The sequence below is a fragment of the Canis lupus genome, chromosome 16 (assembly GCF_011100685.1).
Source record: "Canis lupus familiaris isolate Mischka breed German Shepherd chromosome 16, alternate assembly UU_Cfam_GSD_1.0, whole genome shotgun sequence".
In the NCBI taxonomy this organism is placed as follows: Eukaryota; Metazoa; Chordata; class Mammalia; order Carnivora; family Canidae; genus Canis; species Canis lupus.
This window is the reverse complement of record NC_049237.1, coordinates 20,569,196-20,585,562: the sequence shown is the minus strand read 5'-3', so window position 1 is coordinate 20,585,562 and position 16,367 is coordinate 20,569,196. Positions and strand designations below refer to the sequence as shown.

Here is a 16,367-nt window from a genome sequence, read left to right as displayed (position 1 = left end):
CCTCCCCACACATCCTCAGTGGGCACGGCCCTGGCAGGGCTCCTGGCCACCCACCACTCGATGTCTGCCAGGAACCAGGTCACCCACACACTTGGATGAGACGAGGATGGGAATGTGGGGGCACCAGGTGGCACCCCAGGTACAGACAGGAGAGAGTGTGACACCAGGGGTGACCTGCACTGGTCATCAGCTATGGGCTCAGTAGGGGCCAGGGGACCTCAGGCACCTGCACCAGTGGCCTCCTTGGAGGGGCAGCCCGGCCCAGCCTCATTCTTGCTGTGGCAACATGGGAGTAACACAGCCCGAGGGGCCGGGCCCGGCAGCAGGTTCCTAAGGGCAGGGGTAGGTGGCCCTCAAAGGAGCCCCGGGCATGTGATTATTAAGGTCACGGCCCTACCTGTCTCAGATGGCACCGTGTCACTCTCCGGGCACTGGGTGTAGCCACCCTGGGCCTGTCTGTGCAAGGACTTTAACATAAATGTGTGAAAATCCCTGTTAAAAGGGAGTTTGTAGGGATCCCTGGGTGGCGCAGGGGTTTGGCGCCTGCCTTTGGCCCAGGGCACGATCCTGGAGACCCGGGATCGAATCCCACGTCGGGCTCCCAGTGCATGGAGCCTGCTTCTCCCTCTGCCTGTGTCTCTGCCTCTCTCTCTTTCTCTCTCTGTGACTATCATAAATAAATAAATATTTAAAAAAAAAAAAAAGGAGTTTGTAGCTAAGAAAGGGTACTTGAAGCCTTGTAACCTTAGCTGGACCTTTTAAAAAGATATTTCTAGCACATATTATAGATGGACAGGAGCTATTTATTTATACCTGTGATGCCAGTTGTCATTAAAATGTTTTCCATGGCTTGAAAAAAAAAAAAAAAAAAAAGGGAGTTTGCAGGCGTGATCGTCCTAACCCAGGGGCATGGGCTGGCGGACAGCCGTGGGTGCATGTGGGGCCCTTGGCTGGGACCACCTCCCAGCCCACACCCACAAGCTCCAGCCAGCCCCACGCGGCCCTCCGGGTGAGGGTGCAGCAGGAGGAGGCTGGCTGGGTCCTGCCCTCCGGCACCGTCATGTCTGCCCAGCACCCATGCAGCCCCTCCGAGAGGCCACCAGGCACCGGGCCTTCAGCAGCTGCCCTGAAGAGAATTGGGTCAGCCTGGGCGCTGGCTTCCCGGCCTCTACACAGCAGCCCCACTCTGAGGGGGTGGAGCACACCCCACACGGGCAGGGGTGACGGGGTGAGCTCACACGCTCTCAGCACAGGCTGGGGGCCGGGTTGTCCCATGCTCCCCTCGCAGCCTGGGAAGCAGCACCTATCTTGCTCTCCAGGCCCGTGGGGCCTCTGTCCAGAGGGAAGCGCGGTCGTAAGCTGCCCGCCCCGCCGCAGGGCCTGGTGAGGACCAGGGGCCCGATGGCCGATGGCAGCTCGCTCTGGGATGACTGGAGGACACCCTCCCAGGGACACTTGTCCCGACGAGACCAGCCGTGGAGCGCAGGGAGGGTCACGGGCCAGGACTGGGCTTCCCCCCTTCCCCGGTGCCGACAGCAGACTCCCCATGTGAGGATCTGCCATGAACCCCCAAACCAGACGTCCCCTTGGGAGAGGCTCTTTCCTGGGGCCCTGTTATGGTGTGTCCTGGAGCCCGGGACACACACGGCCCAGACATGTCCCGCCTCCTCCAGCAGCTCCCGCGCCACCAGCCAGGCTCCTGGGCTCACAGAGCTTGGTTTGGTGGGAGGATGGCCCGAACATAACACCGCATCTCACGGTGACCTCCGAGTCCAGCCTCTTGCCCCGGGTATCACTTTATCTTTCACGGTTGAAATGACAGACAGCAACGGTCTTTACTTTTAATTCCTAACAACAGTGCAACTTGCAGATGTGAGGAACAATGTCAAGTGAGCGGGACCATGTTGCGTTGACATTTTATTTATGTAACACTTAAAATACATCACACCTTCCAGGGCACGTGTCCCACGGTAAGCAGTCCACAGCAGTCCACACCGCCACCCCACCAAAGCCAAGCAAAGCAAACTTCCCTGTAACAGTCACCTGAAGACCACGAAGGCTGCACTCATCTCTGGCTCACAAGCCCGTGACACGGCCACAGGGGGCTGGGCGGGCTAGACACCACCAGACCCAAGTCACCAGCACCCCTGGATCCCGTGCAAGCTCTGCCCCAGGGCCCCTAAGCCAAGTGGCGTGAGCAGGCCCACGTGCTGCGGAAGCGGCCCAGGCAGGGCGCGTGCAGGAGGGTTGAGGCAGCTCGGGATCTAGTCAGTAGAAGGGGTTGAGCAGCAGCTGATCATGCAGAGGCATAAGCACGAAAACCGCACAGAGTCTTGCTGGGCAGGGGGCAGGGAGGCAGGGGGAGCAGGGGAGGATAAAAAAAAATCGTTTAAAAAAACCGATGTTTGCAAAGGTGTCAATGTTGACAGACTGAAGCATTTCGTTCCCCTTCCTGGTTCACGTCTCACCGTGAGAGGGCGCGTGGCCCTAAGAACCTCGCCTGGCCTTCCCCAGCACCACCCAGCCAGGCGCCGAGACGCACAACCCAACAAAATTCTGTAGGCTCCTGTGCAGACACTAAGATGAACTATGGGTCCAAAGAAAGAAGATGGGGTTCAGCAAAAATCAAAGCATATTTGAAGTCAAGTTTGGGCTAGAGATTAAAACCACGATAAATATAAGGAATGACTTTATATCTAAGTGATTCACCCGCAGGGACCCCACGGGTATGGCCAGGGCCCTGTGCAGAGCTGCTTCGAAGCCTAACCCCCATCCCCCCGCCCCTGGGCGTGAAGGACGAGCACCTGGCAGCTGCGCCCTGACATGCCAGTGCGATCCCCGCCCCGTCACCCTGCCCTTCACCAGTGCTAGCTCCAGGAACTCTACCGCCACAAGTCATTCCGTGAACACACACTCGCTTATCTGCCTGCACCCGTCGCAGCTCTAAAGCTCTACGCGCCTCAGGAGCTGGTGTCGTGGTTGAAGAGTTGAAAAGGAGCCGGGTTCTTAACCACTCCTGAGGAGATACTATCGGATTTAGTGCGGAGACAAGCAGGGACAATCCAGGCAGGCTCCACGCCCGTGCCACCACCACCCACAGCCATCGCTCCCATCTCCTGCCGTCCCTACGCTGACTGATCATCACCAGCGTCCCCGTGCAGAGAAGGTGTGGTCTTGGGACAGTGGCCAAGCAGGTGCCGCTACCTAACGCGTGCGCACTGCCGCACGGAGCCAGCCTGGGCGCCAGCGAGGCCGCGAGTCCGTCTAGTGGTTGCCTTTGGTCGCCTTCTTCTTCTTGGACTCCTCTCTCTGCTTCTGCTTCTTCCTCTTGCCACCTTCTTTGAACCCTAAGGAAACACGGCTCGTGAAACACTGTGCACAACAGCGGCTGCTTCCCCACTAAGAGGCAAACAGGTTTCCAAATTCTCCCCCGTGTTTAAAAAAAGACACAGTGAGCGCAGGTGCCTCCACTCGTCTCCAGTCCACGTCTGAAGCTCAACAAAACCATGAGCTGACTTTTTAAATTGCAGAGGAGCCTCTGACATTATTCGAAGGGCGTCACAGCCATGCAGGCGGCAACGTGCAGCTCACACGCCCCTCGGCTCACGCTGCTGAGTTCTCACATCTGCCCTTGGCAGCCCCACCCCACGCCCCCTGGAGACCCCACCCCCCCACCCCGGGGATGGGCTCCCTGCAGCCCTGGCCAGTCCAGAGTCCCCTCTGCAGGTTCTGGGCTCTCCATTCCCATTTCTCATGTAAGGACAAGAACCTTTCATTTTCCCCGTGCTGTATGTTTAGCCTGTGCTTGGCTGAAGGCGGAGGAGAGACAGGTAAACGTGCACCTGCTCATCCCCCAGAGGGTTCATCCAACAGCCCCGGCTCCAGTTGTGCAGAAATAACTTAGGGCCCTGTGCTCACTTGTCTCAACAGCGTGCTGAATGATGAGCCAGCAGATGGGCTGGATGCTGGTTGCAGGGCAAAGAGCCGTGTTTGATGGGACAAGGGACAGAACCAGCCCAGTCGCTGTGAGGCTGGGACTCACGCACGCCCCCGAGCCTACTCAAAGATCACCTGGAAGCACCTCAGGGTTTTTAACTACGAGGCCATGTTCTGGAGCATCACTTCCCATCCAGATGGGACACAGACGCAGTCATCAGATGCCACGGGGGCACGACACTTGTCCGTCTGCAGAACCACAGTCCCAGACACGTGGGCTCAGTTCCTCAGACGCGGACCTTCAGCCAATGCACAAGGACCCCCAACACCTGCCCCAGGCCTGGCTAATGGCCTCACCACCTACTGCCAGGTGGACGGTCTGCTGACCCCGTGACAGCACCAGAGACCACACACACCTCGAAGACAACAGGCCTCCGATCCACTTGGTCCTCACGCAAGTGACACAGGAGGCCCTACATGCCCCACTCCTTCACCCCCTGAGGCAACCGGGCACTTTCCCCTGTAGCTCGTGCACCTGAGGTTCCACACGGCCTGCCTGTCTCACCCGGAGGCTGTGACACCTGCCAGATGCTAAGTCATCCAAGGCTGTGTGTTTAGGAAAGCTGCCTCAGAGTTCTGAACAGGAGGGAGAAGACAGAGGGCTAACCCACCCGGCAGGTGAGGGCGTGGGCATGCAGAGGGCTCACCCACAGCCGCACCCAGTGGCAAATCCGGTGAACAGACCCAAACAGCCACAATGGGGGCACAAGAACAGCCTCCAAGGCACCAAACAGGGAACCAGAGCTAGTTTGGGGACATGTCCCTGGGTCCTTTCTCAGATGTGATTACACACGGGAGGTGTGAGGTGACATCAGGATGGGCCATTCGGTCCCGGGAGGGTCTTCTGTGGAGAAACCTCCAGAGGGGATTCTTCCCTGGATGGGCTCCCAGGCTGGCTGTGAGCAGGGCAGCCAAGCGCCAGTGGGGTTCAAGGACACACAGGGAGTGGGGTTCAGAGGCTTCACGGGTGCCTTCTGGGGGCGTGGCCGACTGTGGGGCTGAGGCATAACTTCTTAGAGGGAGGGCAGCCCCCTCTCCCCCTACCAGATCCAATTACGTGTAAAATAACCCAAGAAGAAAAAGAAAAACCTGCTGACTTCCTGCACGCCCCTGCACTCCCCTGACTTTACCGAGCTGTCATCTCCTGGCCCGACTATGACAACCAGGAGGAGGAACAGATGGACCCGGAGGAGCACGGGGGGCCCAGGACCCCCTCCTGCCTCCAGGACACAGCATGGGAGGCCTCCCTGGCCCGGCCTGAGTGCACTTGTCTGGTCATGAGATCCTAACCCCTGACCCTGAAGGGACCCCGAAACCCCCAAGCACATATCAGGCAGAGCTGGGCTCCAGCCATGGTCACCACCACCCTGGCCCCTCCCCAGGGAGCACCTGCTGCCCAGCACAGGGCCAGGAAATACATTTCTCATTAAAACACCACTTCTAGGGGATCCCTGGGTGGCTCAGCAGTTTAGCGCCTGCCTTCGGCCCAGGGCGTGATCCTGGAGTCCCGGGATCAAGTCCCACATTGGGCTCCCTGTGTGGAACCTGCTTCACTTTCTCTCTGTGTCTCATGAACAAATAAATAAGTAAACCTTTAAAAAAATAAAATAAATAGATAAATAAAATACCACTTCTGCTACAAGACATTTTTAATTTTATGATGACCAAAAAATAACTTGGGACAAACTAAAGGAATTCCAGCACAAATGGCAAGATTCTGGGGGTGTGGAGCTGATGCACAGCCCCCCCAGCAGGTCCTCTGCAGCTGGGGCATGTGGGGGACGCCAACCAGCCTGCGGCCACAGGACCACACCCCAGCACCACCTGCAACCATCCCTCCTGCTTGTTCCCTCAGAGGCCCAGGGCTCTCTGGTCACAACAGACGCAAGTTCCCGGAGGTTTGATTTGCCCCAAGAGGCGGCTCTGACAGCCTGGGATGGTCTTCAAAACCACACAAGGAAACAGGTGCTGAATAAGCAATCCTGCACTTGACCCGGCACACTTCTCAGGGTGCTGCATGTGCACCCAGGGCTCCAACCGAGGGAGCCAAATGCCCGGTGCTCGCGGACGGCCGGGAGCAGGGGCTCCATCGCAACCTGGCCGGGGATGCCTGTCCGAAAGCAGGCAGCCCAATTCCCAGGTCCCCACCCCCCCACACACCCATGGCACAAACCCAGGGTCACCTGCTCTGCCCCTGACAGTGCGGCGGCAAAGCAAACCTTCACCCAGGGCCCCCTTCCCACACAACAAGGCGGTAACGTGACTAAGGGGACAGAAATGCCTGTCGGATGTTAACGATCTAAAACTACAAGCCAACAGGACGGCAGCGCCAAGGCCGGGCCTCCGAAGGGCCATGGGGCACCAGCAGGCACGGGGCGGCTCCACAGGGAAGCAGGTTCCTGCGGAGTCTATGACCGGGACAAGGCCATGCCCCCTGTCAGCCGTCACTGGGATCACCAGGTCCACTGGCCGCCTTCCAACAGGCTCACGCACCAAGCATCGCTCACAGAAGGAAACATTGGAAAGACTCGGTGAAAGTTCTGGGCAGAGAAGCGTGTTAGGTTCATCAGGTAGTAGCACTAGAGGGACAGCCCGCGAAGCCGCCCAAGGCCACCAGCCGTGTGGGCACTGGGAGCCGAGCCGCTGCCACCGCCGCCTCCGCTGCCCCCTCCTCCCGTGCCCCCTGTGTCCCAACAGCCCCCCTGTTGGGCTCCGTGGGTGGGGCCCCTCCATCTAGTGGCAGCTCCAGTGCTGAGGCGCGAGCGGGGGGCACCTGAGCAGCTGGGAACCAAGCTCCTCCATGCACACTGTTCTCCAGAAGAATCCACCCCCAAGCTGGAGGTGTGAAGCCCCTACAGACGACCCTGGGGCCCATGGGCCATCCTGCCCGGGGTTGGCAGTGTCCAGGTCTCCAGGGACCCAGCTCGGGCGGAGCTCCCGGGAGGAGCCCCAGCACCCCTTTACTGCTGCCTGGCGCCCGGATCTGCAAAGCAGAACCGAGAGCTGCAAACGGTTGGTGCAGAGAAGCGAAGCACCCTGCTGGCAGGAAGAATGCCCTGAGGGGGGTGCTCCCACAGCCCGGGAAGGCATTCACCAGCTTTGCGTCCCACTTTGTGATTTGGGGCCACGTACTAGGGCCCTCGAGCCAACAAGCGGCCTCACCAGGAAACCCCAGCCCCGTGCTGGACTCGGGATGTGCCCTCTGGGCACATGGCGCTGGTGACGGGCCCAGGTCCTGCCCCAGATCCTGGCCATCACTGAGCAAGACCACAGAGAGGGTCGGAGGCCTGGCCACACTCCTTGTTCTCAGGAACTGGGGTTCGGACCCGGTACGCAGGTTGATGGCGTCCTTCCAACCAGACACTGCTCATTAAAGACCATCGTCCAAATGGTGATTGGTTCAGGCAAACTGAATCCACCACGTGCCCCTTGCCAAGACCCCTGGGTACCACGCGGCCTCTTACCCAGACCACACAGTGCCAAGAGCTGACAATCAACTGGGGAAATGTCCACATGCCCACTCAAGGAGGAACACATCCTCTGAACTTGCACGACCTTGCAACCCCCCAACGTTTCACCCCACGACGAGAAGGCCAATGCCTCCAAACTGTGATCCATGTGTTTGCTCAGCACCACTCTGTGAGAGCACAGCCCCGAGGACACTCTGGCTAGGGTTCAAAGCCCCAGGACGCCCAGTGTCAGGCAGGGGACACCTGCCTTCCGTCTTCAGCAAAACCCACCACGTGTCTGTCTGTCCCTAAGAACAGAAGAAGCGTGAGGGGCCAACTTCCCGGGAGAAGGTTCTGGGGGAGGAAGGGTCCGACAGACCTCGGCCTTATCCCCGGATGCAATGGGGTGCTCCGCCGATGCCCAGAGGCAGCCTTGCCACATACCTCGCCATCACCCCGATGTCTCCTACCGCCTAGTACACGAGGGTCACCGTGGCCACTCCCGGGGCGGGGGGGTCAGCAAACATGGGCACAGGTGCTTCCCACTCATGAAAAGTCCAAATAAACAGACCGGACCTCAGAACACAGGTCGAAGCCACAGGCACAGCCAACCTCTCAGAAACCATCCAGAACTTTCAATGGGGGAGACTCTTCGAAGACCCTTTGGGGCTTTATAAGAAATTAAAGAAGCTGGGGGAGAGCAGAGCCAGGACTCTGGAAAGATGGGGTCATTAGCATCCAGAGTGTCAGAGGTGGGAGAGGAATCCCAGCCAGCGCCCCAGGGGAAGGTGGCGCAGGATGCCCAGGGTGGGGACGCTCCATTCTGTCTGCAACCCGGGAACCAAGCATGGGTGAAGGCACGAGCGGCAGGAAGCGCTGTGAGGTTTAAGTGGGGGGCGGCCAGGGGCCTGTGTCCTGGCCACATTGCAAGAGCCCAAGCACCAAGTGGGAAGTGACAAAAAGGAACATGGAAAGTAGAAGCAGCACCTGGCATCCTCTGCCAAGACAACACACTCCGTACCGTCGTGGAGGACTGGCACCCCGTTTTAATTGGGGAACCTTGCAGGAGCCCCAACCACTGCCGCCGCGCTCCAAGCAGCCCCCGTGCCCCCGCCCAGCCCACCCCTTCAGGTCAGTACACAACAGCACAGGAGCGATTTCTGTCCTCTCTGGTCCCGGGAGGGCAGGGAGGCGTCCCTGCGGGGAAGCTCTGCCTCGGTTTCCCTTTGCACACCTGCAGAGAGCAGTGAGGGGTCCCAGAGGCTGTGGGTGGCTCGCTGTCGGCCTGGCTCATCCTCTTCAGCGATGTCATGAGGCTCGGGTTTGGGCAGGGAGGCCGGCCTCTGTGCCCTCGGCGACTGGCCGCTGCTGCCGGCGGGCTGGGAGGGCAGCGCACTCTGGCCTCTGCGCTGGCACTCCTCCAGGAACGCGAGCTCGTCCGCCACACCTGAAAGCAGAGGACGGGGCGGCCGTGAGCTCACGCTGCGCCACCCTCCGCCCCGACCTGTGGCCCCACCTTGGGGCCACCAGAGCTGCAGCCTTCGTGCTTCCGCCAGAGGAGAGGGAAGACGCCGCCCAGCCTCAGAGAGGAGCCAACGGGCCACGCCGTGCCTCCACGCACAGGGCGCACAGGGCGCACAGGGGTGCGGCAGAGGGAGAGGGAGAAGCAGACACACGCAGGGCAGGGAGCCCGACACGACATGGGGCTCGACCTCAGGACCCCGAGATTACGACCTGAGCCAGAGGCAGATGCTTCACTGAGCCCCCGGGTGCCCCAGTCCTTTAAAAAAGTGGAAAAGTTTTGCACATTAGTTAAATACCAGGAATAAAATCAGAAAACAAATTGTAATGGTCACTGAATGATTCCAAGTTTCACTGCCTGAAAGCTTTTGAGGAGCAGGCGAGCACCTGAGAGCAAGGAAGGACGACGATGTCAGGGTCGCCGTCTCTCCAACAATGGGCCTGGGGAGGTCCTCCCCTGTGCCTCATACCCACCCTGCCCCTTAGAGGGAGGACGGGGCATCTACCATCCAGGGGACAACTGCCACCGAACACCCTGAGTCCCGAGAAATAGAGAGGCCACCTCCATCCAGGGCAAACCCCGGGTGCCTCCCCAAGCACAGCACAGTCTCATCCCTTGTTCCCCGGATGCCTCCCCAAGCACAGCACAGTCTCATCCCTTGTTTCCCCCTTCCCACGCTGGGGAGCACGCTCCAGGACGGTCCTAAAGTGCAGGGTCAGGGCTGCACACGAGCACATGGGCCTCACGGTCACGCACTCACACCCAGGTGCCAGGCTGGGCGCCTCCCCCGCAGCCCACCAAGGTTATCCTGGAGCACACGAAGGCACTTCTCATGGACCCAACTTCTGAGCTGCCAGGACTAGCCCCCAAGCCCTGGCACCAATTGTGCCCACACCCGGGGCACTATAGCCATGCTGGTGAGAGATGGTGGGCTCTAGGGTGTCCCCACCCACACCAAGCACAGAAATCACTTGAGAAACATGAGGTCTTGGGGCAGCCCATGCCGTGCAGCCTGTGTTTTAGAGGTTCTCCAAAGTCAGATTTGGGTTCCCCGGCGGGGGGGGGGACCTGAAAACACCCAACAGCTCTGGACACAGTGGTGCCACACAGGTGCACTCCGTGTCCTCTGGCACCTGGAACCCCCACCCCGCAGCCAGGCCTGGCCAAGGGCCTATATCCAGCTCTTGCTTGGGCACCACACACAACCCACCTGCTGGACAAACCCGAAGGTTCTGGAGCAGCTTAAGCAAACTGTCATCCAAGTGGGGAGAGGGCACCTGGCGGCCCCGAGCACGTGGCCTGGACAGATGTTTCCGGTGAGGACCTCTAAGCCTCAGAGTTAATCCAGTCACCGAGGGGACACAGATGCTCTGGAGCACCCTGTGTCTGCCACGGGAGGGCAGTCAGTGGGGTATCCATGAGCAGGGCCAAGGTCAAGGCCAGAGAGCCCTCATGGGGAGCCCACCTCTCAGGGGTCTGTGGTTTGATGTCTGGTACGGTTTTTTTGGCAAATAAAACAAAATTATGACTTGCAAACACATGCAGTAGGAGCCGTGGAGCTGGTGTTAAGGAATCACCGCTGGACGGTGGCTTGACTTCAAAGCATCTGAGGGGGCAAGTGGCATAGGGTGGGCGCCCCAACTGTGGGCCACCCTCAGGGAGGGGCTGGTGGCCACGGGGTAACCCCTGGCCCCTGGATGTCACCCAAGGCACAGGCTCAGCTATGTCCAGCTTGGAAGGAGGTGGGAAACCTCTGCAGGCCAACTGCCCCCTCCTGGCCCTGACCCCATCCCATCACCCCTAATGCCCCATTGCCCACAGCCCACAGTGAAGTGCTGCGCACTGTCCGCCCCAGTTGGGGTCACTGACCTCTCTGTGCGGGCTTGGCTTCATAAGCGGCGAGCCCGGGGTTGGCGGAGAGGGCACCGGGAAGCATGAGGGGAGCCACCGCCTGCCCAGCTCACTTGCCTGCCCAGCTCACTTACCGCACCTCGGGAATGCTCAGATCCGAGTGGTTCAACCACGCGATGGAGACAAGAGTGGCATTTCTCCTGCCGCCCCCAGAAGCACCCCCAGAAGCACCCGCTGCCACCATGGGCCACCTCCCCATGAAGAGCAGGGAGCCTGTCTGGGTGCAGACCGCCGGCCTGGCTTCCCTCACTTACGGTGCAGGGGGGACACTAGCTCATGGAGACAGGCCAGGCTCCCCCAGGGCAGGCCAGTCGTGCCCCTCAGTCCAGGGCCATTGTGCCCACCCCAGCCCAGGACAGGCGCTCACACCACACTCCAGGGCCACGTGATGCTCAGTGTTGGCGTTAAGCTCAAGAACATCCTGAGAACGTGTCCAACATGCAGCTTCCGGGGCAGGCATAGCACATGGACAGCTCCAGGTGGGTGAAGGCGCCGTGGGTCCAGGGTCTCTTGGGCTCTGACCACTCAGGGCGGACCCCGGGGACCCCGGGATGGTCCCAGGGATGAGGCCACCACCCTAGCTGCCCCGCCTGCCCGCCAGCTCCGCCAGAGGCCTGCACCTCTCTGCCCTGCCCTCTTGGGCACACCGGAGGGCCCCTGCAGCTCGGACCTTGCCCCACGATGCTCCTGCCCTGCAGCCCTGGACACAGCCCCTGCGTCCAGAACCACTGTGTGATCAGGGCATGCCCGGGCCACAGGGACCCTTTCGGAAACAGTGGTAGGATGTGCTGCTGACCCACGTGTCACAGTCTTCCTGACCCTTCCAGGGGCACGGTGACCACTATGTGCCCCCAGGTCCCCACACACCGTGGGCTCCTGAAGTCCTTGGTCTGGAGCAGAGACGACGGAGTCACTGACCCCACAAAGTTCCCACAAAACTTTACAGGGGATCAGGTACCAGGAAAAATAATTTAGGGAAAGAGGATGGAGGAAGGAAACGAGAAGCAAAGACTCAATCATGGTCTCACCCAAAAGTCTTCACTGGGTACTTCCTGCAAGGACGCACTCAACCCATCACATGTAAGGAACGCCGCCGTGGGTATGGACAGGCATCTGCAACAGGAGGCCACCATCCCCCACCTGCTGGTGGGAGGACATTCCCCCCTCCTCCCCACCAAGGTTGAGTTAGGTTTGGTTAGAACCAAGGCTACGACGGATTTTGACCCAGGGCCAGGCCATCCCTCCTGGTGGAGGCTCTGGTCCTCCGAAGGTGGGAAGCCCGCACTTCCCAGGCTGAGCGCTGCAAACTCCCCAGTGTCCCTCAGTGCCCTGACCTGTGCCGCCTGCCTCCCACCCACCGCCCTCCTATCCTCCTATCGCCCTCCTATCCTCCTATCGCTAGGGCTGGAGCATGGGGAGGGGGAGCCAACAAGACACAGGAAGGAGAGGGACAGACGAATATCTGGAGGAATGTCCATGCCCAGGGTCAGATGGACCATCAGGACCCCAACTGTCCTGGCCTCGTGGTGACAAAATAGGGAGCTTCTGAGGGAGGAGTGGTCCTACAGGATTGGACCCAGCCTTACCTCACCCCAATTTTAAATTTTTTTTTTTTTTATTATTCATTTATTATAGTCACACAGAGAGAGAGAGAGAGGCAGAGACACAGGCAGAGGGAGAAGCAGGCTCCATGCACCGGGAGCCTGATGTGGGATTCGATCCCGAGTCTCCAAGATCACGCCCTCGGCCAAAGGCAGGCGCTAAACCGCTGCGCCACCCAGGGATCCTCACCCCAATTTTAAAGCAGCCTCATCTCCTCTCCCTACACACTATACCTAGATCCAGCACCTGCCATGGAAGTCAGTGCCCGGGTGGGAGCACACCTCCCCCCAGCCCCCTCTTCAGAGCGTCTGCTCCAGCAAGACTGACCAAAACCCAGACCAAAGCCCAGTGACGCTGAAGAGCCAGGTCGGGGGAGTTCCCACTGCCAGGCCAGGTCCTCAGGCAGCAGCCGCTGGGTCAGATGGCCTGGGGAGGGGTCACTCACCGAAGCCATGATGACAAGCACGAATCCCCACGGTGCCCTGGCACAACCTACAACCCTCTGAGATAAAGCGGGTGATCACTGCATCCCTACCTCACCCCCTAAGCCAGTGTCATGCTTCCTGAAAGCCACGGCTTTGACTTCTTCCCACGCCGTTTCCCACACGCTCTGTACTAGCTCATTATTTGCTAAACTCTTCCTCTTCTGTGGCATTTACGACCACTGTTCAAACAACTTGAGCTGGTCGGTTTGTACTGAATGAAGGTAATAACAAATTAGTTGGAAAAAATAATAAGTCACATCTAGTTTCACATCCCATTTTGGTAGACGCTCTGCATGCCTTTTTTCTTGTGCATGAATTAACTGACCTTTATGTTGCTCCTGACAGTCCAAGCATCTTTTTTCATTTGGAAAACTAAATATACCAGAATCAGTCCTGCCCTTAGCACCAAGTTATAAAATTTGAAAACAAACACATGGGCTGCCAGTGTCCCAGGCCAAAGCACACTGAAATCATCGGGAAGCTATGAAAGGAATGTTCGGCAGCTGCTCCGTGTACACAGCCGTCCTGTCAAATGCCTCCGTTCTTTCCCCAAATGGAGTCCAGATACAGTGAGCGGCATGCTGGCTTGATAATATGCAAATGAAAACAAACTTCCATAGATAAAAACAGGATCACTTTTCCCAAATAAGTACAATCCAAGAGGCCCTGGTGCTGGCCGCTTTCTTGGGAGGGCAGCGTGTCAATCCCATACTTACTCAAATCATGAATACTGCCAACATAACGTGAGATTACACAAACATCCAAAAATGTACCTCTGGCCCATCGGGGGACTCCTTCAAAGCTCAGGGCCTGGGGACCAGCGTGGGACGCAGCTCCTGTTATTACAGCCTCAGAACACGGTGCCATGATGAGGTCAGGGCCGCCCACCTCGTGCCCTGCAAATCCATAGCACGGAGGACCATCGGCCAGTGGGCAACAGCCCCGAGGAGGGCAAAAAGAGGTGCGGGAAGGCCACAGGGAGCAGCACAGACTATGATGTGACCGGGACATGGTACCAAGTGGACCAGAGGCACAAGACAGATTCTACAAGGTCTCCTAAGCCAACGCAGCCTGAGCACCAGCCAACAGGTGGACACGTGACACAAAGACAATGTGCAGGCCACACCCAGGAGGCAGACAGGTGTGCTGGCTCATTAGGGGAGGCAAGGACTACTTGTCAAAGTAATGGGACCCCGATTCCATGAAGGGAAACCATCATGGGGATGCCCAGCCTTGGCTGGGAGGGGCTGCGGTGCCAGGAGCAGGGAGGTGCCCACAGGTCCGGGGCTAAGGCCAGGAGCACACACAGGAAGTTCCTGCTGGGGCCCTGGCACAGAAGATGAACAGTGCATGGGACCCCACGCCAGGGGCCACTACGAGGCAGCCTATGAGGGTGTGGAGGCCCCAGTGCCACGGGCTTCCCTCCAACTCTGAGCACGTATCAGAACTCCTGACCGTGTCCCCATATCCCCATGCCGGCATCCATGACCTGCCGGGCCGTGTGGCCACAGGGCCTGGCAAGCAGCGGAGGGTCCTCGACAGGCCCCTGCTGGGACCTCAGATGCTCGGCAGCAGTGTAGGCCTGATGATGTCGGTTACGGCACAGGGCAGCTTAGCATCCTCCTGAGGCCCACACAGCTCCAGCTCTGGATCCCTCCACAAGCAGAAGCGCCCCCCGGGGCACGCACATGCGGGTCCCGGGGGACTGGGCTGGAACCCACAGCCCCAGCAGCAAGCGTGCGTGTCACAGGTCCACCCGACAGGGCTGCAGGGGCCTAAACACGGCGTTGTCACGATTACCCTGTCACCACACCCTGTGGTGTCCGGGGGGTCATAGGACAATTGTGATGGACACTGAAGTATACAGGGGCATGCTAGGGCTTCTTCACTCTCTATCTGGGCTCATCTGGAGTCAAATCAGCCTCTTCCCTGGAGCCCACCCCCTCTCGAGGGGATCCTGTCTAAACCCCCGCTGCAGGAGGCTGCCAGGCCCCGTGTACACCCTGCCCAGGGCAGCAGAAGATGGAGATGATGTGCAGAAAGCAAGCAGTGTGGAAGGTGGAAGGCCAGCTGTGCCCAGCCGCCCTGAGGCCCCTGCAGTGACCCTGGTGGAGGTCTCGGGGCCACACTGCCCTAACTCTAGCTGCAGCAGGGACTCCAGAGGACGGGGTCCGTGTGGGCAAAGGGAAGGAACCTGCCACCTAAGCGGTGACTCATGTGGAAGGAGCTATAAACGCTACCCTCCCCACCAGGCTGGACCACTCTCTGGCCTGGCCTCATTAACCATGGGTCTGGAGCAGGCCTCCTGCCAAGACGAAGGCAGCGGACTTGATTAACAGTAACTAAAGTCTATCCTGGAAAGACACCTTATACAACACAATGAACATTCTATTTCCACAGGTTTGCATATTCATAAAATCTGGTTTTCCTGAAGACATGCAGTTCAAGCCACAAATTCCTAGTTTCTACTCAAAGTGACTCAGTGTTCTATGAAATACATCTGTTACATCTTTCAAAAGCCTATTTTAGATGAAGCATCTGTGCCACAGACTCCTGCAGTTGTTTTCATCACATCTCACACCATGAGTAGCCCCCAGGGGCTACCAAGCACTCCCACCCCCACCCAGCCCAATAGGAAAAGGCTCAAGTGGCACCAGTCCCCAGCAAAGTCTCCCTTCGCCAGGGAATCACTGCGGTGCCAGGGGCCCAAACTCGGCTCCTGTGTCCACACCACACCAGCCGTGAGTGAACATGACTCACTAGCAACATTCCCATGAGATTCTCTATAAGAGAAAATGTAAAGCAAAACTAAAGGACATACGAATTTTAAAAGTCGGTTACACAGAGGACCATGAATGCATGTTACAGGCATTGCACTGGGCCCTGCTGTGCACAGTATGGCACACTGGAGGCACTGAGGCACTTCTCTCAGGTCAAAGTCCACCCCAGGCCATGCCGCTCAGAAGGCTGAGCCTTTCAATTGCACTTCCAACCCTGGCATGGTCCATGGGCAGGCCCGTCCCTGGTCTGCCCTGTCACGCTGTAACTGAGTTGAGAGCCAAGGTATTCCCTCTTAAAAAACCCATCCTTAATGGAGTTATTCACTATAGGGAGAATTATGATCTGTGATCTTAAAAAACAAAACAAAACAACAACCAAAAAAAATCCGAAGGCAAATTATTAAGAAATCACAACTCACAGTGGAGAAAGGACAGAAGACTTTCATGTGAGAAAATAAAACTGAGACTCCATAACTTCACTTGAAAATTCTAGATGGGTTAATATTTTAAACGTCTATAGAAGGTAAATATACAGGGACAGAAATAACTAAACCAGAAAAGGAAAAACCCCAGCAAAATAAAGTTCACAGAATCGACTAGGCAAAAACTTGCAGTTTCTGAA

The 16,367-nt window shown here is 58.3% G+C and overlaps 1 protein-coding gene across 3 annotated transcripts in view; it reads right to left on the bottom strand.

The window, feature by feature from the left end:
* Nucleotides 1-1,899: 1,899 nt before the first annotated feature.
* Nucleotides 1,900-16,367, bottom strand: part of DNAJB6 (DnaJ heat shock protein family (Hsp40) member B6) — a 73,785-nt gene continuing 59,317 nt past the window's right edge. For all 3 annotated transcript variants that reach the window (XM_038559837.1, XM_038559839.1, XM_038559838.1), the window contains 2 exons: nucleotides 8,680-8,892; nucleotides 1,900-3,347 (listed from right to left, as the gene is read on the bottom strand). In XM_038559837.1, the coding sequence (XP_038415765.1) occupies nucleotides 3,265-3,347; nucleotides 8,680-8,892 (296 nt within the window). In that variant the 3' untranslated portion in view covers nucleotides 1,900-3,264. The remainder of the gene's footprint in view (nucleotides 3,348-8,679; nucleotides 8,893-16,367) is intronic.